Source organism: Bison bison, unplaced genomic scaffold (assembly GCF_000754665.1).
Source record: "Bison bison bison isolate TAMUID 2011002044 unplaced genomic scaffold, Bison_UMD1.0 scf7180017864351, whole genome shotgun sequence".
Taxonomy (NCBI): domain Eukaryota; kingdom Metazoa; phylum Chordata; class Mammalia; order Artiodactyla; family Bovidae; genus Bison; species Bison bison.
Window position 1 is genome coordinate 1,886,851 of NW_011494923.1, and position 25,744 is coordinate 1,912,594.

At 35.8% G+C, this 25,744-nt stretch overlaps 1 protein-coding gene across 1 annotated transcript in view; it reads right to left on the reverse strand.

Annotated features, from left to right (window-relative positions):
* The window catches only part of CADM2 (cell adhesion molecule 2), a 1,272,453-nt gene that overhangs the window by 78,054 nt on the left and 1,168,655 nt on the right, over positions 1 to 25,744 (reverse strand). Inside the window, exon 9 of the mRNA XM_010854843.1 lies at positions 3,590 to 3,709. Coding sequence (XP_010853145.1) covers positions 3,590 to 3,709 — 120 coding nt within the window. The remainder of the gene's footprint in view (positions 1 to 3,589; positions 3,710 to 25,744) is intronic.

A 25,744-nucleotide genomic window follows, 5' to 3' on the forward strand; every position in this document is an offset into this window, starting at 1 on the left:
TAAAATGTTCAGATTTTAGATATATGATATAAATCAAAAATATTATGAACTTCATAGACAATTTATTAATTGTTGTTATATTCAAAGATAGGTAAGTTCCATATGTTCTAGTGCCATTTTATTATTTGATTTTGACATAATTAAAAGTATGTTTGAAATTAAAATGCAATCGGTGCACTAACACCAAATAATTTTGTCAAAACTAGAATTACTACAGGAAAAATACACAATTTCATTAATTGTATGATGCAAATGTGAATATATTCATTTTACTTAAAAGAACTAAGCAATAATTGTCATACATTGAGTGCTGATTATGTTGCCAGAACTCTAGATATTATCCAATCCTCAAGACAATCTGAGAATTGAATGTTTCTCATTTTTCTGATGAAAATGCAGGTGTTAAATTTGGTTCAACATCTATGACCAAAGACTGTGTAAACAGAAGAACTACAACTCACACCTAAAGATGTCTCCTGGACTCACTTATTCTCTGTCTTTCCCATGTTTGGTAAAGTTTGCTCGTTTCTCTCTTTTAGCACACTTATTTGTAACAAGATCTGCTAATTGCCAGCTTTCTTCCCTATGGTTGAAGCTCTTCTTCCTGCACATAAGGATGCATTTCATGTACAAACTGAAGAGATGTGCAAATTCTCAAGGTTATAACTGACAATTTGAGTAGCTTATTTTGTTCTATTTTGTCTTGATTTTTAATATAGCTGCAGCTATGATTCTTCATTTTTAAACTGGATGTTTATCATATAGAAGAAAACTCAGCAATGGCAGGGGTGGTGAAAGAGTAGAAATGGAGATATGAATGGTGATTTATTTGTGGTAACTTATTAAATATGTCTGTACAGATAGAGGTAAATGTTATATTTATGAAATCTGAAGAAATGATATTTAAAGCTAATAAGATTAAATATAGTTAGTTTACTTAAGATTACTGAGAGACAGGGATGAAGGAGATAAACTTAAAAAAAATTGGCAAGCTGGAAATATTTAGTCCTTAGCTTTTCTTAGACAACATATTTTTATTATGATATCTTTTAAATGATAATTTTGTAACATCTTTTGTCATCTTATAAATAAATGAATTCCACTAAAATATAATTGCATCTGAAAGCTCTAATTTAATAGGTAATGCATGGCTGAGTGAATATCATATAACATATAAGCGGCAGAGTACAAAAATCATAAAATATTTATATATTGACAAAATTCCCAAGTCCCTCAAATATGGACTAGAAAATTAATCATGCTTGGTGACTTTCTTGAGTTCCCAGTTGTTTGCTGAAGTTAGCAAGGAAAAATAGACGTTATACTAACATTTGATGTCAGTGTTACTGTTTTTTTCTGTATAAAATAGATGCTATGAATTGCCTAACCCATAAAATGTTTTCTTTTCACGTATCTTGATGCCATTTGAAAAATGATGTTTCAACTGTTAAGTAAAGAAAGAGGGAATGGTGTGTGTGTGTGTGTGAGTGTGTGTGTGTTTGTCTTCTTTGAGGTTTATTTATTCATGTGTTCCTTGAAAGGAAAAATATATTTTTTTATAATTTTTAAATTTCATGGTGTAAAGTTTACAGAACATCTTAGGAAAACTTTAAAAAATGAATTTACTTGAAAAAGCAGAAAACTGATTTCATTTTAGCAGGCTGATTAAAATGGAACCGGTAAGATTCACTTAAGATACATGTGAATAAATATAAAAAATTGTTGTTAAGCACTTCACTTTGAAATAAAATATTTTCTCTTATTTTCACCTAATGAATATATATTCAGAAAAGATATGAATGCCTTAACTAATTAAGCCCAGGCACTGATTATTTGGGGGAAAATGCATTAATTTGCTCGTGTTTAGATACAATATGTTTAATATCCATAATTTTAGCCCTGGCATAGTGCTTTTCCTATAATATATATAACAGGTATTTGATAAATACTTATTGAAGAAGAAATTAATTAGGCTTTTTTTGTTATAAGTAGATCTTTTTTTAAAAAATTAAACCAACATTTCCTTTTCCATCAGAGTGATTTCTTTGTACACATAGAACTTAACATTACCATTGAGATTTTGTGGGTAAGCAATAGCTACATTTCATATGAATTACTGTTTGTAAAAATCTTTAGAAAAACAATAAGTAAAGCAAAGTATAACATATTTTACATGCCATATATTATCATAAAGTGTTTTTTTCTTCATTTTTATTATTTTTCCACCCATTTCATACACATTGTTATAAGAATGATCTTTAAGCTGTTCTACTTTTAGATTTAAATCAAATACAAGATTTTTTTTAGTAAGACTAGATATTTTTAATGATTTTTATTGTTATCATCATCAAGTTTTAGCTATCAATCTTGTACCCGGCATAACAGAATAAACCTAATGAACACTTACCAGATACTAAAATATTTTTCTGGAACAAGAGAAAAAATACTACAAACACTAAGTAAAAGCTAGCAGAAACTCAACATAATACTGAGAATTAGTAAAAATTCTAAGAAACACAAGAAGTTTAATTGAATAATCTTTACAAGTGAAAACAATGTTAAGCGTATCCCTGATGAAACTTTAGATATATATTTTTGTAAAGTCCTTATAAGCTCAAATTAAATTGCTACATTTAACACATATTAGTACAGCCAACATGACATAAAACATGTATAAGCATGTATAAGAGTAAATGACAGACTCAAATAGGACACATTGTCTCTGAACATAGAAATAAAGTTTAAAACGTGTATTTCTATAATGTGCTAAAAAAATCTCAAAAGATTTTTCATTTCTTCATTATCTAACAACCACTTAATTACTCAGAAATATTTTTTTATGTTTTTGAACCATGACATAATGATTTCTTTTTTTTTCTTTTTTTGCCCTTAAGAATTGCTTCAATATCTTTTTGCTTGCTGTGCTTCAGAAAAACATCTTATTAGTAATCAGACACCAGAAATTATTCTTAGAGCCAACCATCAATTCCTGTCATCCTGGGTAAGCCTAGAACATTTGCTTCTGGAACACTCTCTAATTACAAGAAATAGCTCCACTCAGCTAATCACTTTAGGATGATATATTAAATATTTACCTAAAAGTTCTATGTGGTAAATAACTTATAATGACCCATCATGCTAATTTTAGAACAAACTCAACACCGCAGGCTTTTTAGCCTAGTTGCGGAGAAATAAAAAATCATTAACACTAAAGGAGGGTCATAAAAAAGCAAAAACTACCTCTGCATTTTTGAACATCTTATTTCTTTGCTTGTTTTTATAAGGTAAAGTACAAAAAAAAAAGTTCCCTTGTTCACATTTTAAATTGTCAGTGTTTCAGAGCTCCATATTTTTTTTACCTATATTCTGAACATTTTCATGAATCATATGACACTAAGAAAAATTAAAATATACCATCTTGTCTTGTATTTTATTACAATAACCCTAACTGACAGTAACTGACTTGACTTAATTATTCCTTATAATTAAGTAAAATTGGATCTCAATTCTTCTACTCTTTAAAAAAAATAAGCCCTATAGATTTCTATTTACCGTGTTTTCTAGGCCATAACAAAGAAGCATACTGTACCTCTTATGCTGCTGGTTGTTGCAGATGTGGTTGGGCAGGTTGTTATGGCTACAGTGGTTGTGACTGTTGCAGTGGTAAGGGAGGGGATGATAGTAGTGGGAAGCAAAGTGTTGGGAACATCTGGTGAGTGGAAAAAAACAAAATATAAACCAAAATCATATCATGCAAACAAAACAGAAACATAAATGATTCAAATTATAAATACATATATCTTATTTAGGTTTAAATTTAACAGGCTTAAACAGATAATCTGGTACAAAGCTCCTTGTACCATGCAGTTCTTGTCATTTTTTGTTCACTTATTTTTCATGCTCTTACACAAAGCAAAAACCTGGAGCAATGTTTGAGGATAAGCAGATTGCTTGCAATATTTTGAGTGAAATTTAAAATGACAAGAATTCATTTGTTCACTGAGTCATTTAAAATGTTTGACATGCAGTAGCAAAATACAGATAGGTAAAACAAAAATTGACATGCTTTGTCAAAGAAGTAAACAAAGAAACAACACAACAGAAAATATACACAAATAACACCACCATATAAGATTAAAGAAACATTAATGATGGATGAGTATATGCATGTTAAATACTTTTTGATATTTTTAGGCAAACAATGATAAGAAATAGGGTGAAAGCAATCTTTAGACACAAACAAAAAAGAAGCCAACTGTTATTATTATTACTATTATTTTTCTTTTCCTTTTCTCACAAATGGTGTTAATGTACAGCTTAGAATCTTGCAATTCTTACCCTGATTAGCTGGTAACGCCTTCTAACAATTTTTCAGTACATAGGAGTCTTTAACAAGTATTGGGTCAACTAGCATGGAACTCAATATCTGAAATGTTTATGATTCATATTATTTGGCATACCTAGGAGAAGTTATTGAACATAGATTTGAACCATAATAGTCAACCCCTAGTCCATAAATAGTCAAAGCTGGCAAAAGTTGACAGTAGATTCAAGTACAGAGGACATAATAAACTGAAAAAAATAGCTCAGAGTTTACAAGATTTTCCTTCCTTTCACTCAAAAGCAGCTGAAATTTGGAAAAGCAGCATAAACACTGAAACAATATAGCCAGTGTCAAGCAACGAGAATTTCAGTAAGATCCTGAGAGTCAACTCTTGTCTCAGGTGTATAGGCATATAATTTACACAGTGAGGAAATGAGGAACAGTTCACAAATTACCTGTAATTACTGTGTGGGGTTTGATTTCACATGTTTGTTACACAGCCCCTATATATTCAGAGCATTTGACAGATTATTTTGCTATTAAAAGGCTTCCTGTCATTCCCTCAGTTAGTCTGTGAGTCACACCAAAATTTTTCTAGTTCCTTACTTCTGATAAATAGCCCTACTCAGTCCTCAGACTTTAACCTGCTGAATTGTCTAAGCTGGAGACATCAGAAAACAGCATGAGATAACTCTTTTATCTTTGGTATTGATGTTTACACCTGTTTTTCAACAGGGAAAATACTTCCTGGCCAGTCAAATTAAGAAAATAACCTTCTGAAAATCCAGTGGTGCTACATTAGTCACTAGAGAAAATGGGTATTGCCTGGAGTGCAATTACTATGATCATAAAGTAGAATTGACTTTAACAACATTATGAATGAATAAATACTATGTATACATGCACGGTCGTCTCTTGTTTAATAATTTCTGTTATACCTTCTTATTTTCATTATAAGCCTTCCTAAATAGGGTAGGCATGCTGGAAATAAATGAAAGACATTTTCTAAATTAAAAAAAAAAAGAATGTAATTTGAACTTTTACAAATATTAAAATTAGAAAATAATACACTTTAGCAAAATCATTTGCTCATTAGGATCTCCAAATATATGTATTTAATTAGTGTAAAGGGAAATATCTTCCAGGGCTATCAAATATAAGAATATACAATAATATTAGTCACTTAAAACTCAGTGGAAAAAACTTGATATTACCAAACTATCACAGATTATAAAATATTAGATTATTTGCTATCATACACTGAAGTGAAGAAAATTGCATTGGCTCTGAAAAGCAGTTTTTCAAAATCATCAATATCATTTGATTCTCAAATGGAAATAATAGGATTTGGTGTTTTTATTTATTTATTTGTTTAGCAAGAAAAATCTCACATTGTTTAGATTTCTTTACCTTACTGTGTAGTAACAAAGATGGGCAATAACTAACTCTGATTTGTTTTGGAGACAATCTGTCTATTTTCATGAGCATTCTTTTATAAACTAAGCAATATTCTATTTTCCATGGGGAGATGCATGATATATAGGGGCTTCCACCCCCATGTTAATATTCAAAAAACATAAAAACAGTGGGTAGTTTTAATAACTGCTAATCTGCTTTAAGAGACCTGATGTAGAGTCTTTTACAATGACCACCACTAGCCATTATAGACTCACAATCTGACTCTTGCTTATCTGATCAACATTTTCTCTCATCTTCTCCCCTTGACTTCAGTTCAGTTCAGTTCAGTCGCTCAGTCGTGTCTGTTTGTGACCCCATGAATTGCAGCACGCCAGGCCTCCCTGTCCATTACTAACTCCCAGAGTTCACTCAAACTCATGTCCATCAAGTCGGTGATGCCATCCAGCCATCTCATCCTCTGTCGTCCCCTTCTCCTCCTGCCCCCAATCCCTCCCAGCATCAGAATCTTTTCCAAAGAGACAACTTTTCGCATGAGGTGGCCAAAGTATTGCAGTTTCAGCTTTAACATCAGTCCTTCCAATGAACACCCAGAACTGATCTCTTTTAGAATGGACTGGTTGGATCTTCCTACAGTCCAAGGGACTCTCAAGAGTCTTCTTCAACACCACAGTTCAAAAGCATCAATTCTTCGGCACTCAGCTTTCTTCACAGTCCAACTCTCACATCTATACATGACCACTGGAAAAACCATAGCCTTGACTAGATGGATCTTTGTTGGCAAAGTAATATCTCTGCTTTTGAATATGTTATCTAGATTGGTCATAACTTTCCTTCCAAGGAGTAAGCGTCTTTTAATTTCATGGCTGCAATCACCATCTGCAGTGATTTTGGAGCCCCAAAAAGATAAAGTCTGGAACTGTTTCCACTGTTTGCCCATCTGTTTCCCATGAAGTGATGGGACCAAATGCCATGATCTTAGTTTTCTGAATGTTTAGCTTTAAGCCAACATTTTCACTCTCCACTTTCATTTTCATCAAGAAACTTTTTAGTTCCTCTTCACTCTCTGTCATAAGGGTGATGTCATCTGCATATCTGACTTCATATGCACCTAAAAAGAAACTGGATGAAAGCAATTGATGGGCAGCACCTTGGCTCATATGACAGCTTGGTCAAGAAAATGACTTGTCAAATAACAAATCTCTCCCAGTCACTCTTACATATTGTTAATCACTAGTAACATTATTTCATTATTGAACAGTATGAAAAGGCAAAATAATAGGATACTGAAAGAGGAATTCCCCAGGTCGGTAAGTGCCCAATATGTACTGGAGATCAGTGGAGAAATAACTCCAGAAAGAATGAAGGGATGGAGCCAAAGCAAAAACAATACCCAGTTGTGGATGTGACTGGTGATAGAAGCAAGGTCCGATGATGTAAAGAACAATATTGCATAGGAACCTGGAATGTTAGGTCCATGAATCAAAGCAAATTGGAACTGGTCAAACAGGAGATGGCAAGAGTGAATGTCAACATTCTAGGAATCAGCGAACTAAAATGGACTGGAATGGGTGAATTTAACTCAGATGACCATTATATCTACTACTGTGAGCAGGAATCCCTTAGGAGAAATGGAGTAGCCATCATGGTCAACAAACGAGTCTGAAATTCAGTACTTAGATGCAATCTCAAAAACTACAAAATGATCTCTGTTCATTTCCAAGGCGAACCACTCAATATCATGGTAATCCAAGCCTATGCCCCAACCAGTAACACTGAAGAAGCTGAAGTTGAACTGTTCTATGAAGACCTACAAGACCTTTTAGAACTAACACCCCAAAAAGATGTCCTTTTCACTATAGGAGACTGGAATGCAAAAGTAGGAAGTCAAGAAACACCTGAAGTAACAGGCAAATTTGGCCTTGCAATACGGAATGAAGCAGGGCAAAGGCTAATAGAGTTTTGCCAAGAGAATGCACTAGTCATAGCAAACACCCTCTTCCAACAACACAATAGAAGACTCTACACAAGGACATCACCAGACGGTCATTATTGAAATCAGATTGATTATATTCTTTGCAGCCAAAGATGGAGAAGCTCTATACAGTCAGCAAAAACAAGATCAGGAGCTGACTGTGGCTCAGATCATGAACTCCTTATTGCCAAATTCAGACTTAAATTGAAGAAAGTGGGGAAAACCACTAGACCATTCAGGTAAGACCTAAATTAAATCCCTTATGATTATACAGTGGAAGTGAGAAATAGATTTAAGGGACTAGATCTGATCGACAGAGTGCCTGATGAACTATGGACAGAGGTTCGTGACGTTGTACAGGAGACAGAGATCAAGACCATCCCCACCAAAAAAAGAAACGCAAAAGAGCAAAATGGCTGTCTGAGGAGGCCTTACAAATATTTGTGAAAAGAAGAGAAGTGAAAAGCAAAGGAGAAAAGGAAAGATATAAGCATCTGAATGCAGAGTGCCACAGAATAGCAAGGAGAGATAAGAAAGCCTTCCTCAGCGATCAATGCAAAAAAATAGAGGAAAACAATAAAATAAGAAAGACTAGAGATCTCTTCAAGAAAATTAGAGATACCAAGGAAATATTTCATGCAAAGATGGGCTCAATAAAGGACAGAAATGGTATGGACCTAACAGAAGCAGAAGATACTATGAAGAGTTGGCGAGAATACACAGAAGAACTGTACAAAAAAGATCTTCATGACCCAGATAATCACGATGGTGTGATCACTCACCTAGAGCCAGACATCCTGGAATGTGAAGTCAAGTGGGCCTTAGAACGAATCACTACGAACAAAGCTAGTGGAGGTGATGGAATTCCAGTTGAGCTATTTCAAATCCTGAAACACGATGCTGTGAAAGCACTGCACTCAATATGTCAGCAAATTTGGAAACCTCAGCAGTGGCCACAGGACTGGAAAAGGGCAGTTTTCATTCCAATCCCAAAGAAAGGCAATGCCAAAGAGTGCTCAAACTACCGCATAATTGCACTCATCTCACATGCTAGTAAAGTAATGCTCAAAATTCTCCAAGTCAGGCTTCAGCAATACGTGAACCGTGAACTTCCAGATGTTCAAGCTGGTTTTAGAAAAGGCAGAGGAACCAGAGATCAGATTGCCAACAGCCGCTGGATCGTCGAAAAAGCAGGAGAGTTCCAGAAAATGTATATTTCTTCTTTATTGACTATGCCAAAGCTATTGACTGTGTGGATCACAATAAACTGTAGAAAATTCTGAAAGAGTTGGGAATACTAGACCACCTGACCTGCCTCTTGAGAAATCTGTATGCAGGTCAAGAAGCAACAGTTAGAACTGGACATGGAGCAACAGACTGGTTCCAAATAGGAAAAGGAGTACATCAAGGCTGTATATTGTCACCCTGCTTACTTAACTTATCTGCAGAGTACATCATGAGAAACGCTGGGCTGGAAGAAGCACAAGTTGGAATGAAGATTGCAGGGAGAAATATCAATAACCTCAGATATGCAGATGATACCACTCTCATGGCAGAAAATGAAGAGGAACTAAAAAGCCTCTTGTTGAAAGTGAAAGTGGAGAGTGAAAAAGTTGGCTTAAAGCTCAACATTCAGACAACAAAGATCATGGCATCTGGTCCCTCACTTCATGGCAAATAGATGGGGAAACAGTGGAAACAGTGTCAGACTTTTTCGGGGCTCCAAAATCACTGCAGATGGTGATTGCAGCCATGAAATTAAAAGATGCTTACTCCTTGGAAGGAAAGTTATGACCAACGTAACTAGCATATTCAAATGCAGAGACATTACTTTGCCAACAAAGGTCCATCTCATCAAGGCTATGGTTTTTCTCGTGGTCATGTATGGATGAGAGAGTTGGACTGTGAAGAAAGCTGAGCATCGAAGAATTGATGCTTTTGCACTGTGGTTTGGAGAAGACTCTTGAGAGTCCCTTGGACTGCAAGGAGATTCAGCCAGTCCATTCTAAAGGAGATCAGTTCTGGGTGCTCATTGGAGGACTGATGCTAAAGCTGAAACTCCAATACTTTGGCCACCTCATGCAAAGAGTTGTCTCTTTGAAAAAGACTCTGATGCTGGGAGGGATTGGGGGCAGGACGAGAAGAGGACGACAGAGGATGAGATGGCTGGATGGCATCACCGACTCGATGGACATGGGTTTGAGTGAACTCTGGGAGTTGGTGATGGACAGGGAGGCCTGGCGTGCTGGGATTCATGGGGTTGCAAAGAGTTGGACATGACTGAGCAACTGAACTGAACTGTCTTAACATTATTTCAGCTTACATGTTTGGAAACATTTTTTTTTTTTTTTAAATTGAGGGCTTCTTCATTCTGTTCTTTCTTCTCATCACATTGTCCATTCAATTATTTCAACTTTATTGTGAAATATCAAACATTTAATCTTAATATTCAATGCCAGGAGATTAATCAGAATCAACCACAACTCAACCATGTAAGATTAGCTGGAATTAGTTAGAATTCTCAGAAAGACCAAGAGAATAGAGTGATATTTCTTGTACCTAAACTTTCTATTGCTATGATTTTACTCATGTCAGTTTCACCACTGGGCAGTGAAGTGTTGAATGGAGGAATTTTGCCTGCTTTACTTTTGGTACCTTGCACAATTTAGAAGGTTAGTAAAATTTTACTAAATGAATTTGTTCATAGCATTATAAGCATATAATTTTTTTTAGGGGATCTAGAAAAGTCCACTTTTTGACTAGTTAATATAAAACTAAAATATTTCATTACTACTGATCACAAAAAGTTCTCTGTCCTTACTACATACAGAAACTTTTTATTTTCTGAAGCACACATTTTCAAGACAACCTAAAACTACTACAACCTAAAACTTCTTTCAGTAAATATTCTTGCTAACAAAATGAGAACCTCTCTGGTGACTCAGTGGTAAAGAATCCACCTGCTAATGCAGGAGATGCAGGTTTGAATCCTGGGTCAAGAAGATCCCCTGGAGAAGAAAATGGCAATCCACTCCACAATTCTCCCCTGGAAAATTCCACAGACAGAGGAGCCTGGTGGATTATAGTCCGTGGGGCCACAAAGAGTCTCACAAGACTTAGTGACTAAGCAACAACAACAACAAACAACAAAACAAACGGAGTCTTTGCCTACATATTCTGCTACTCTGAAAGCTGTGAGAGCCTGACCTGAGTTTCATGCACACCCCATCTTCTTAGGAACTCTCTCCATTTTCACCTGATTTGAGACTTTCCAAGAAAGGGTGAAAGGCTAGGAGGGACCACTGAGTAACTCACTGCGATCAGCGGTAAATGATCAAAGCAAAATTGTGAGTTATCTATTACTATCCCCACTTAATGGATGAGACGACTTTGAGATAGTTTCCTTGCCTTGAAAATTACACATGCTGTTGCTGCGTCGCTTCAGTCGTGTCCAACTCTGTGTGACCCCATAGATGGCAGCCCACCAGGCTTCCCATCCCTGGGATTCTCCAGGCAAGAACACTGGAGTGGGTTGCCATTTCCTTCTCCAATGCGTGAAAGTGAAAAGTGAAAGTGAAGTTGCTCAGTCGTGTCCGACTCTAGCGACCCCATGGACTGCAGCCCACCAGGCTCCTCCGTCCATGGGATTTTCTAGGCAAAAGTACTGGAGTGGAGTGCCAGTGCCTTCTCCAGAAAATTACACGTACATATGCTATAGTATAGAGAGAATTTTCTTAAATATATGAGTATACTGGAGAGACAAATTTCTCTAACATTTCCATCTCAAGATGATTTATTTTATCTGCCTGACTATAACTCTTGTCAAAGCAGAAATTAGTAAAATTCTGAGCTGTCTTACTAAGTCCAAACACCTACCTCTCTAGTTTTTACCCCTACAAATGAGCACCAACATTTGGCATCATTCAGCAATTATTTTAAAGGTTTTGGCCTTTTATTTAAACATTGATAAAAAACATTAATAATGAGAATGAGGGGGCTTCCCTCGTGGCTCAGACGGTAAAGTGTCTGCCTGCAATGCGGGAGACCTGGGTTCGGGAAGATCCCTTGGAAAAGGTAATGGCAACCCACTCCAGTACTCTTGCCTGGAAAATTCCATGGACAGAGGAGCCTTGTAAGCTATAGTGCATGGGGTCGCAAAGAGTCGGGCACAACTGAGCGACTTCACTTCACTTCACTTCAATGAGAATGAAGCTATATTTCCATAAGGAAATACAAAATTGGAAACACAAGTAATTGTCATTAACCTTATTTTTGAGGTATCTAGAATCTTGTATATTTTAAAACCATTATGCTATTAATATAAAGCATACTCAACCAAATATACCACAGGATAAAAAATGAAGATCACTTTCTCCTTTTCTACAGCACATTCATTTTTTCTCTCTCTTTGTTGAAAAAAATACACTGTGTAGAATAAAAATACTCTGATTCATATGCAGGAGAATTACAAATGTGCCCATATATAATAAAAGTGACAATCCTGGTTCAACATCAATTTATTAATTCTGTTCATAAAGCCACATAATCTGTAGTCATATTAATATTATAAATAATCTGCTAAATATGACATCAATTTAGATGATTTTGCCTTACATGTTCACATCCTATGATTAAAGAATATTTAAATGGATATAAAAATAGCTATAAATAAAAAACAGAAAAAATCAATGGTATGTAATTTATGGATATTAACATTCAGAAATGGCAGCTATCTAATAGATCAGTCAATTAACTACATGATATTTCATCTCTGTTTTCTACAATACAAAGACTGGCTCAAATTTTTCATTGTCATTTTCCTTGGAGAGCATGTTAATCTAATTAAATATTGTTGAATTTGCCTGGAAAAAAAAAAGTGGCTAAGAAGTTCAGCATTTATAATTTACAAAATAAATTTACTGTATTATATAATATATTTTCTAGATATTAATGTATAAATGATGAACTAATAACTGATAAAATATGTAGTGGATGAAAAAAGGTATCTTCAGAAATGAACAAAGTGAAAATAATTAGATTTTGTTTATTTTAGTTTAGATCTGATCAAATAAATTAGTATATAAATATAATTTAAAACCAAAAAGAGAAATTTCAATAAAGTTCTTCAAAATCAGAAATAATAAAACATCTTGTAGTTAGTAAGAAATTTGAATGTGAAACAATAATAGCTTCAAGTAGCTAAATATTGTTATCACATTATATATACATGTGTAACACCAATTTCTCTAAAATTGTGATTAAGTGTTTAAATCTTTTCCTAGCAGATTAAATCTTAGGGAACTACTCATTTACTATATACTAACATGGATAAAACTTGCTAAAATAATTTTGTGGTTTAAATAAGATATTTAAATGAATTCATAGAGGTCCATGATCCATTATTTATTATTTATTAATAAAATGTTGTTTTAGAAAACTATAGTAGCCATAATAAAATCAGGAATTTCCTTTAAAGCAAAAATTTGAGAATTTGTATTGATGGGGAGCTGAGAAAAATAAAGGTCCAAGGCATGAAAATATTTGCCTATAGTTTTACCTACACATAAGAGGTAAATTAAAATAAATTACAATTTTCATCTTACTTGTAACATATATAATGTGTTACCATAACATATAAGGAAAATTCAGGAATATTTCAATAATGTCAGACAAAATCCCAAATCTAGTCAATTGCACAATTGTATATTATGAAGACAAAGTCTGAGTTGGCTGCAAAAGTTATTCATGTGAGTGAATATTGAGTACAAATAAATGCAGTGTAAATACTGTGGGTTCCTTCTATAATAACCTATTCACTTGCAGAAACACAATTTCGACTCATACAACAAAGCTAGTGAATCAGGAAACTAAAATCTGTGTTCCCAGGGACCATGGCCAAACTTTGCTATGACACTTCATCAGTCCATCATGTCTCCTGCTTAACCTCTATGATTCTCATGTGAACTCCAAACTATACCCACTTGAGTTGCCTCAGTGTTAAAGTTTTCTGGAACAACAGGGGCTAGAGTTATATACAAGTCAGCGCATGTATGCTTGGCTTCTTTTCTTTATTTCTTATAATGCCAGTTAGCTTAAACAGAAAAGCCGAAGTCTGGAATACAAGACATCTGCCCTGATACAAGTCATTTCCCCAAATTTTAGACTCAGCTCTCTCTGTTCTCTTTGTTGCATGTTCTCAGAGTCACATCCTGTTTCACATTACTTTTCTCTTTCATGTTTAATATCTTCCCTCAATGTGCTTTCAAGCACTTACATGCACCTCTACACATGCTTATTTTACATATTACCATGACACATGTATTTACGTACCTATGTTTCTAATAAACTGTAAGCTCAATCTTTAGAAATCAGCATTCTTGCTTTTAAAAATATAACTTTGCCTTGGTACAAATTTACTCTGATCCAACCCATCGGTATCACCCAGTCTCATCTTAAAGTTAGGACTTCCCTGGTGGCTCAGACGGTAAAGCGTCTGTCTACAATGCGGGAGACCCAGGTTTGAGCCCTGGGTCGGGAAGATCCCCTGGAGAAGGAAATGGCAATCCACTCCACTACTATTGTCTGGAAAATCCCATGCACAGAGGAGCCTGGTAGGCTACAGTCTATGGGGTAGCAAAGAGTCTGACACGACTGAGAGACTTCACTTTCATTTTAAAGTAGCCTTCCCTTTTTTGATGTGCCTAGTGAAATGCTACTCTCAACTTTCAGCCTTATTCCTACCTGCTCTGTAAAGACTTCCGTGATCAACTAAACCCCAACTGATTTCCTTTCTCTGAACACTCTTCACGCTTTCTGAGTTTATCTAGTGTTCCTGCATTTTGTTACCTATATCCCTCTACCATAAAATTATGGGCTTCCCTGGTGGCTCAAATGGTAAAGAATCTGCCTGCAATGAGGGAGATCTGGGTTCACTCCCTGGTTTGGGAAGATTCCTTGGGGGAGGGCATGGCAACCCACTCCAGTATTCTTGCCTGGAAAATCCCACGGACAGAGGATCCAGGTGTATTGCCATAACAATGTTATTTTACAGTCATGACCACACTATTGTGACCCCACCCAGAGTTATGTGCCTCTCACTAGCTATATAGCTCTCTCTCTCTTTCCTTTAGTGGAGAACATCTATCAAAATACATGAGTAATATTAAGGTAAAATTTTTAAATTTTCTTTAATTAACATAGTCACTAGTACACTCAACTATTCTCTTATTAATAATAAAGTTCACAGTAAACGGAATACATACCATAGCTCTTCATGAAATTAGTGGTTGAAATCTGGGAAGCTATCACATTTACTTGGCAATTAATGCATTACTAGTTTTTTGTTTTTTATTTATGAGTATAAAAGATGATAAGATAACAGAGGAAATAGGTATCAAATCCATGGTATATTTCAGTGCTTCCTTAGGGTACTTAGCTCTAGGCTTTGAATTTGACTGATAATTTATAAATAATGCATCTTTTGGTGGTAATAGCAATATTGTCAGTACATAGGAAATGGCATCAATTTTAAAGACATGGATTAGTAATTGAGCCTTATACATGGTGAATCTCTGCAAAAAATTATCCCTCCTCCTCTTTTTACCATTAATGAAGTAATTTTTAGGAATTTCTGCTAAGAATCTTCCAGTCTAAAAAAATAAAATTCAGCATACTGAAGAATATTACATGCCAAATGCAGTTTTTCAATGTTTTTAAAGTGTTAGAGCTCTAAATCATCATACTCAATTCAAAATAATAGAAAAAGGGTCCTTTTTCACATCCTAATGAAGGAATTCAAAAAATTCAACTGTATTTTGTTATTGGAGCTTATTAGAGCACAACAGATCCTGTATAACCTTGTCAAAATGAAATCACTTCCAACAAGCACTGTATACAATAAACTCCAGAGTATTACAGCACCTTTTTTCCAATAACGAGCTTTTCAGGTTAAAGGTATGTTCTGTTCTCTACAAATGCAGTGTACAATAATTTCTAACTTGTCAACCTGTTTTGTTTTGTGGCAGTTTCTCTTTTTAAAAATGGCATTCTGGCCCATTCAGATTGGATTTTCGAAACAAAATTAAGTCTAAAGAGTCCCAGAAGCCCAAGCTGCTTGTTTCCTCTCCAAGGACTAGTATTCAATAGGGAGAAAAACTGCTACCATTTAGCCTGGTTTCCATGTGTCTACTTCCTTTCCACTTTCTGTCACTAACTCCCCTAGGTGGTCCTGGGATAATCAAGAGTGAATCCAAACCAAGGTTTATTATTGGAGATACAGAAGATCATCAGGGGAATATTGTTGGCCAGAACTCAACATATTAATATAAGAAGTATCTTTCTGATAGAAATTATTCACATTCCCTAATTTTAAAAATAATAAGGCATCTTAATTTTACCAATAATTACAGTGCCATTAGAAGCAACTGTAAGAGGAAAAGTTTACTGTATTTGCTTTTTTCGCCTGTGCAGAAGACATTTATTGTTCCCATTATGTTCAGCTACTTGTAACAGCCTATTTGGATTATAGCATAAGAATGGATAACAGCACCAAGGCTCTTACTTAAATGACAAACATGAGGTTGACAAGGTCTCAACAAGCCAGAGCTTGTCTCCTCCTCCAGAGCCATACGGTAACCTCATCTGCTTCATAAAAAAGAACCCTTTCAAAAATTAGATTTGAATGCATCCCTTTTCATTCCTCTGATAGCTTCAACTGGCCTCACATACTGAATGAAATCCTTATACAATTTAAAAAAAAAAAGGCTGAAAAATGAAAACTACTGCAATTTTAAACTGTAGGTGGCAACCAAAAGTCTTATGTAATTATAAGAAAAGTTGATGAATAATATCAGTCTGTTATTGAAAAAAAGTATACTTTTTTTCTTTAAAAATATTCTTTTACATTTCAAGCTGACAAAGGAGAGTGAAATTTAAAATGGAGGGAAAATTCCTTTGAAATGTATGATTCTATATTATTTAGCCCCACCTATTTCCATACTGGGAGTTCTTTCCTAAAAGTACTTTGTATTCAGTCGCTCAGTTGTGTCCAACTCTTTGCGGCCCCATAAACTATAGCCCACTAGGCCTCTTTGTCCATGGGATTTTCCAGGCAAGAATACTGGAGTGGGTTGCCATTTCCTTCTCCAGGAAAATGACTTTACCAAAAAGTAAATCAGATGATTTGATCAAATACTTTTTAAGTTCTGTGAGGATGTCAGTTTCCTTTGGGAGACTAGTAATGCTTTCCATTAGAAGAAAAAACTTTAATCAAATATAAATATACAACAAGGAGTGGTGTGTTGTAGTAAAAGTGCAGCGCTTGAAAAATCAGGATGTTTTGATTTTTCATTTAGTTTCTGTGATAAAATAATAGAGACATTTTGCCTACAGTTTAATCCCTTTGCACCTGTGCTTCTTTATCCAAAAAAGATAGTTCAGATCTGGTCTTTTATATAAATCATTTTGGGCCAATTTCTTTATTAGTGATGAGTAACAGTTGATTTTCTAAAAGCAAACAAATTCACTCAGGAAATTTGTAGATGTGAAAAAATTGTTTATGACTTTAGAAGATTCATTCAGCCTCTAAAGATGGTACAGATTTAAAAATGCAAAGAAATTCAGTTCAGTTCAATCACTGAGTCATGTCCAACTCTTTGCGATCCCATGAACCACAACATGCCAAGCCTCCCTGTCCATCACCAACTCCTAGAGTCCACCCAAATCCATGTCCATCGAGTCGGTGATGCCATCCAATCATCTCATCCTCTTTCCTCCCCTTCTCCTCTTGCCCTCAATCTTTCCCAGCATTAGGTTCTTCTCCAGTGAGTCAGCTCTTCACCTCAGGTGGCCAAAGTATTGAAGTTTCAGCTTCAACATCAGTCCTTCCAATGAATACCCAGGACTGATCTCCTTTAGGATGGACTGGTTGGATCTCCTTGCAGTCCAGGGGACTCTCAAGAGTCTTCTTCAACAACACAGTTCAAAAGCATCCATCCTTCTGTGCTCAGCTTTCTTTACAGTCCAACTCTCACATCCATACATGACCATTGGAAAAACCATAGCCTTGACTAGACGGACTTTTGTTGACAAAGTAATGTCTCTGCTTTTTAATATGCTGTCTAGGTTGGTCATAACTTTCCTTTCAAGGAGTAAGCGTATTCTAATTTCATGGCTGCAATCACCATCTGCAGTCATTTTGGAGCCCCCCAAAATAAAGTCAGCCACTGTTTCCCCATCTGTTTGCCATGAAGTGATGGGACCAGATGCCATGATCTTAGTTTTCTGAATGTTGAGCTTTAAGCCAACTTTTTCCCCTCTCCTCTTTCACTTTCATCAAAGGTTCTTTAGTTCTTCTTCACTTTCTGCCATAAGGTGTCATCTGCATATCTGAGGTTATTGATATTTCTCCCAGAAATCTTGATTCCAGCTTGTGCGTCCTCCAGCCCAGCATTTCTCATGATGTACTCTGCATATAAGTTAGCTTCATATTGTAAATCATATCTCTCTCAACTTCAAGATAATCTTATGTGCGCTTTGAAAAATTAATGATAACATGAATGGAATACTAAGAAATGCTAAAATAAGTGAACTTCCAGGAAACAAAAATCACTCTTCACATCAAGACTCTCGTATTTAAATATGTCATGCTTATGACTAAAATTTCTCAAACTTTCTCTGCTTGGTCCAGTTGAGAAATGTTCATTTGCTATTATGCAAAGTATTTCTGTAACTCATACTAAGTTATATATATTATATAGTATATATATGTATGTGTGTGTGTATATATATATATACACAGAGAGAGAGAGAGAGCTGTACCTCTGTTGGCTCAGATGGCAAAGAATCTGCCTGCAATGCAGAGACCCAGGTTTGATCCCTGGATCAGGAAGATCCCTTGGAGAAGGGAATGACAACCCACAGCAGTATTCTTGCCTGTAGAATCCCATGGACAGAGGAGACTGGCAGACTACAGTCCATGAGGTTACAAAGAGTCAGACAAAACTGAGCAACTAACACACACACACACACACACACACACACACGTTACTATATATTTCTCACCATGTAGAAATATTTCTAATTTTATCTTGATTCCTCTTCCTATTTAATACACAGATTCCATGAAAGAATAACTATGGGTTCTGGATCTTGAACCAAATATCCTTAAGGTGTACCTAAGTTGTGCTACTCTACTATGCTACTAACTTGTATAAGTTGAAAAATGCTGTCATTAAATTGGAGTTTCTTTCGCAGCATTAATTTTGACAAATTCTAATTTTCACATATCTGTTTGTTGTCTGATCAATGCTTACGGGTAATAAAATGAATGAGTTGGAAAACTCAGCAGTGGCCACAGGACTGGAAAAGGTCAGTTTTCATTCCAATCCCGAAGAAAGACAATGCCAAAGAATGCTCAAACTACGCAAATTACACTCATCTCACAAGCTGATCCCAGGGACGGCAGAACCTGGTGGGCTGCCGTCTATGGGGTCGCACAGAGTTGGACACGACTGAAGCGATTTAGCAGCAGCAGCAGCAGCACACGTTAGTAAAGTAATGCTCAAAATTCTCCAAGCCAGGCTTCAGCAATATGTGAACTGTCAACTTCCAGATGTTCAAGCTGATTTTAGAAAAGGCAGAGGAACCAGAGATCAAATTTTGCCAACATCCGCTGGATCAAAAAAGCAAGAGAGTTCCAGAAAAACATCTATTTCTGCTTTCTTGGCTATGCTAAAGCCTTTGACTGTGTGGATCACAATAAACTGTGAAAAATTCTGAAAGAGATGGGAATACCAGACCACCTGACCTGCCTCTTGAGAAACCTATATGCAGGTCAGAAAGCAATAGTTAGAAGTGATCATGGAACAACAGACCAGTTCCAAATAGGAAAAGGCTTACATCAAGGCTGTATATTGTCACCCTGCTTATTTAACTTATATGCAGAATACATCATGAGAAACGCTGGGCTGGAAGAAGGACAAGCTGGAATCAAGATGGTCAGGAGAAATATCAATAACCTCAGATATGCAGATGACACCACCCTCATGGCAGAAAGTGAAGAGGAACTAAAAAGCCTCTTGATGAAAGTGAAAGAAAAGAGTGAAAGTTGGCTTAAAGCTCAACATTCAGAAAATGAAGATCATGGCATCTGGTCCCATCACTTCATGGGAAATAGATGGGGAAACAGTGGAAACAATGGCTGACTTTATTTTGGGGGGCTTCAAAATCACTGCAGATGGCGATTGCAGCCATGAAACTAAAAGACGCTTACTCCTTGGAAGGAAAGTTATGACCAACCTAGACAGCATATTAAAAAGCAGAGACATTACTTTGTCAACAAAGGTCCATCTAGTCAAGGCTATGGTTTTTCCAGTAGTCATGTATGGATGTGAGAATTGGACTATAAAGAAAGCTGAGTGCCAAAGAATTGATGCTTTTGAACTGTGGTGTTGGAGAAGACTCTTGATTGTCCCTTGGAGTGCAAGGAGATCCAACCAGTCCATCCTAAAGGAGAACGGTCCTGGGTGTTCATTGGAAGGACTGATGCTGAAGCTGAAACTCCAATACTTTGGCCACCTGATGTGAAGACCTGACTAATTTGAAAAGACCCTGACACTTGGAAATATTGAGGGCAGGAGAAGAAGGGGACGACAGAGGATGAGATGGTTGGATGGTATCACCGATTCAACAACATGAGTTTGGGCAAACTCTGGGAGTTGGTGATGGACAGAAAGGCCTGGCATGCTGCAATTCATGGGGTCACAAAGAGTTGGACACGATTGAGTAACTGAACTGAATAAAATGCATCCAAATATAATATTTAATGTTGCAATATAGAAGCTTATTTAAATGAAAATTAAAGGAGATTTGGGGAATGTTTCAAAAATAGTGTTATCCTATAATTTAACAAAACTAAAAAGAGCTATTTACTAGATACTTTTTGTGCAAGTATATTAATAATAAAGAATCCTTTTGATGTATGTAATCACAAGCTGAAATCAAGATTGCCAGAAAAAATATCAACAACCTCAGATATTCAGATGATACCACTCTTATGGCAGAAAATAAAGAGGAAATAAGGAGATTCTTGATATGGGTGAAAGAAGAGAGTAAAAGAAAATGGCCTGAAACTCAACATTCAAAAATCCAAGATCATGGCAACTGGTCCCATCATTTCATGGCAAATAGAAGGGGAAAAAGTGGAAGCAGTGACAGAGTTTATTTTCTTGGGCTTCAAAATCACTTCAGACGGTGACTGCAGCCATGAAATTGAAAGACTCTTGCTTCTTGGAAGGAAAGCTATGAAAAACCTTCACAGTTATTAAAAGGCAGAGACATCACTTTGCCAGCAAAGGTCCATCTAGTCAAAGATATGGTTTTTCCAGCAGTCATGTATGGATGTGAGAGTTGGACCATAAAGAAGGCTGTGCACTGAAGAATTGATGCTTTTGAATTGTGGTGCTGGGGAAGATTCTTGAGAGTCCCTTGGACTGCAAGGAGATCAAACCAGTCAATTCTAAAGGAAATCAACCCTGGATATTCATTGAAAGAACTGATGCTGAAGCTGAAACCCCAATACTTTGGCCACCTGATGAAAAGAGCCGACTCATTGGAAAAGATCCTGATGCTAGGAAGGATTGAAGGCGAAAGGAGAAGGTGACAGCAGAGGATGAGATGGTTACATAGCATCATCAACTCAGTGGACATGAATTTGAGCAAGCTCCAGGAGACAGTGAAGGACAGGGTAGCATGGTGTGCTGCAGTCCATAGGGTCACAAATAATCAGATACGACTTAGCAACTGAACAATAACAAGTAAATCAGGGACTGATAAGCTAAAATAAAGTTTGGGTTTTATACTAAGTGTGATGAAATGCTTTTGGCAAAATTTAAATAGAGTAAGACTGAAGACTATGAATATAAAATATTTATATATTGCATCCATGTGGGAACTAGATTGGAGCAGGGGAAGCAAGGAACCCATTAGCAATGTTACAATAGTCTAGGCGAGAGAGGATGGTGGAAAGGAGGAGACATACTCGGAAGATGGTCAGGAAATAGTGTCAGCAGGATATGCTGTTGAATTGGAAAGAGAGACAGAGAAAATTACAGGATAATTCTTAGATTCTGGAATAAGTACATGATCTGTTGTTACAATATTTGTAAAAACTACATTTTTGTAAGAGGCTATAAAGCAGGTTTTATGTAATACCTTCCTCTAGTTTAAAATACCATTGCTTCTAAAAAGGAATGCCAAAAATGTCCTCCCTGGGCCATTGAATACTGCTTGAATTTGCTAATGAATGAATGCATATATACTCAAGGAGAAGAGTTCTATACATTTTATAAAGCTATAATCTAGGCTTTTTTGCACATAAAAAAATCTAGAAAGCCTAAATGCCACAGGTATAATACTCTGTTCGGCTTACTTTACTGCAACCAACAGAAAAAAATCATATATAAAGAGTGCAAGAGAAAATATTTTAAATGTTGCATTTGTTGGGTGGTGAAGTCTTTCATCCCTTCAGACAGGAATGAGGGTTTTCCTCATGGACAGTTTAGTCAGTGACCCATCTAGGTACCATAGACACATTTATTGATACTGCAGAGTAGTATCTCTGAATGAATTTTTGTCTTGAAAAGTAAAACTTTATTCACTTTATGTTCATCTTAAAGAGATGGAATTTAGCCTCAGCTCCATGTTGAGTATGCTTGCACAAATCCACCTTTCAAAAAGCTTTATAATGAAAGCAGTGCCCTTGTCTCCACTATTTGATCCATTCCACTTCTCTCTGTAGAGTTCAACAGCATATTCATCCAGTCAGAGGTACGCCTTTCCCACAGGCATCACAGCTCTCCCTGCTTATTCATGTCCAGAGATGCTATGCTTTATCTCAGCGATTAAAGAAGGTACTGTTTTAAGAGTCATCTGACTAGTTTACTGTCTGGAAACTCTCAACTGAAGATGAGAGCAGTAACCATAGGGCTCTTCCATTAGTGCACTGTTTGTTGTTCCATATGGATGTCTTTTCTACCCTTTGCTTCCTACACTGTATATTTTTCCATCTATACTTCTAAAGAAAACTTCTCCAAAGGAAAATGCTCATTATGAGCACACAGAATTAATTTACCAACTGGCAGGTCTGTTTCTATATGAGGAAACAGATTTTAGCTGAATCCCTTTTGAATGTTTGCTAGGCTGTACATCTGTCCATAATCCAGTCTTCTCTTTCCTGCTCCCCACCCACTCATCTGAGCTCAAAGATTCACTCTCTTACTTTCATTCTGATCTGTGTCACCTTTCCTAACAGCACAGTTAAGTTAAAAAAAAAATCGTGCAGATTCTCAATGTTTCTAAATGTTTTGTTGCTGGATAATTATAACAGTAAATGTAGGTGTGACTGCCGACTTTTTAGTCTAGCTACATATTTACTATGAAGAACTGAGGTGCATTTTAATTTTAATTGATGAGAGTTCTTATTAGCTCTCAAAACATTGATAATCATAGCAGAAATATGTGAAGCATAAGACTAGGAAAGTATGTATACTTGCTCAGTTCTAGAGTAAGACAAATTTAAAAACAAATTTAAGATATTACTTTATAGTAGTCCTAATCTGTTTCATAATTAGTACTGCATGCATCTATATATGTATTATTTTTTTTGCTAACTTTAGAATCAGGTACTAATAACACTTAAGCAATTGAATATATACTTTGCACATTTTTTAAATATTTGAAGGAGATAACAGATGGCTTGGAAATGTTTGTTAAAATGAAAGAAAGGCTACGCTCCATGACTCAATTTGTCTCTCTCCCATGATAAGCAAATTGACTGAAAGGAAGAATTAGCACCTAAAATGGGAAGTGAACTTGCATTTACCTATAGTCTCTGAAAGAAACAGATATCTAAATAAACAACATAGCTTCAAGGTTTGTCTTGATGCAAAAGTCTGCAAAATCTTCGTGTACAACTTTCTGTCTCTCTGCATTTCTGACATTTATTATTAACAATAAAAGCAGAGTGAAATGAAAATAGCAGTTGTATTGATTTTTCTAAGTTGTAAAGGCATATTTAATAGCTTGATGCTTTTCACTAAACCAAAACACATAGACATTTCTAGCAGTAATATTGTCTCTTACTATAAAAATTAAAAACTTGAAACACTTTGTTATAATTGTTCTTACTAGCTAATGATAAAATGTGATAGATCTTATTCTATATATGTGTTATTCTGAGGTAAATTATCCTGGAAACAAACAAAAAATCAATATCACATTTTTCACCAGTATTTATTTCAATAGATACATGAACAAATATGTAAAACAAACTGTACCTGTCGAGTGATATTTTAGGGATACAAAGCCAGCAACTGTCAGTAAACTGGTTGAGATTATATAAACAAGCTTTTTACACTATTTCACTTTCTACTATAATAATACTAGTTATGGAGTTTTATTTGTCATAAAGATGAAATTTGCTAGAAAAAGCAAAATACGTACATATAGAGAAAACTAAAAATGTGGAAAGGTGCAAGGTGGGCAATTTTACTCAAAATAAGAATAGCAAGAGTTAAGATAATGAAGAAGTAATGAATTGTTATAAAAGTTTATTTACATAAGTCGATAAACAATGAAGTGATGGAACAAAAACAGTGGGAAAATAGTTTTAAATTTCATATAAGAGTGATTATGGTAATGTGAAAAGTAAATTCAAAAACAGATGGGGAATATCATGAAAAACTTTCTGGAATAGTGCATCTCAACTCTGCCATGACTGTATGAGACAGCATTGAGTTGGGTCCCAGGTGGAGTGGGTTCTCCACTGAAACTCAGACTGGAATCCCTGTTACTCCCCTCTACAGTGTGGACCTGCCATAGTTAGTGCAGCTACTGGCAGAAGAAGAAATAAGTTACTCATGTCGTTTTTTTTTTTTTTTTTCTACTTATATTACTGTATTTCTTCCCAAATTCTGGGAAGGGTTTTGAGACTAGAGATGATAGTAAAAGAGTTCCAACATCTCTGTCCATCTTCCATTTGTATTCTAAGATGCTGGTTATGCATTTCTCTAGCATGAATGTGCAGGGAGGTCAAAGGCATTGGAATAGTTAAGGAGGAAGAAGTTTAGGACTTGGAAAGGTAATTTGTGTTCTACACTCTTCAGAGATATTCTTTCAAACTGTTCCAGGTACTGCATATTTCTGACACTTCCAAAAGAATATTTTTAAATTAGTGGATGACAAATAAATATACGAATTTAAACTGCTTCCAAGCACAAAATAAGACTGGTATCGAATCAATTGCAATTCTTGGCAGCTGTTCTTTATGTGATGAATAGGTATCTTCTATGATCTCTGTACCTATACAAAAAGATGCAGGTCTGGGTAGTCTCTCTTTGGGGAGAGAATATTTTATCTATACTCTCTGAATTTGATGTTGCATCAGAGGAACAGGAGTAATTATAACTTCCACTCTGCTCTCTCTATATTACTAATTTGCTGTAGTGTTGATGTTTTTATCATCTTCTCTATTGCTTAGTTAATAAGAATATAGAATTTCCTCATTCTTTAATTTAATTTAATTTATGCTCTGGGTACCACTCAGGGAAGATTATGGACAGCAAACTGAACACAACTCTTGGGTAAATTTTATACCAGAGGATTGGATTGAGATTGCCCTTGGTATCATAAGACTACTCAGTCAGTCAGTTCAGTTGCTCAGTTGTGTCCAACTCTTTGCAACCCCATGGACTGCAGCATGCCAGGCTCCCCTGTCCATCAGCAACTGCTGGAGCTAACTCAAACCCATGTCCATCAAGTCAGTGATGCAGTCCAATCATCTCATCCCCTGTCTTCCCCTTCTCCTCCTGCCTTCAATCTTTCCCAGCATCAGGGTCTTTTCCAATAAGTCAGTTCTTCGCATCAGGTGGCCAAAGGATTAGAGTTTCAGCTTCAGCATCAGTCCTTCCAATGAATATTCAGGACTGATTTCCTTTAGGATGGACTGGTTGGATCTCCTTGCAGTCCAAGGG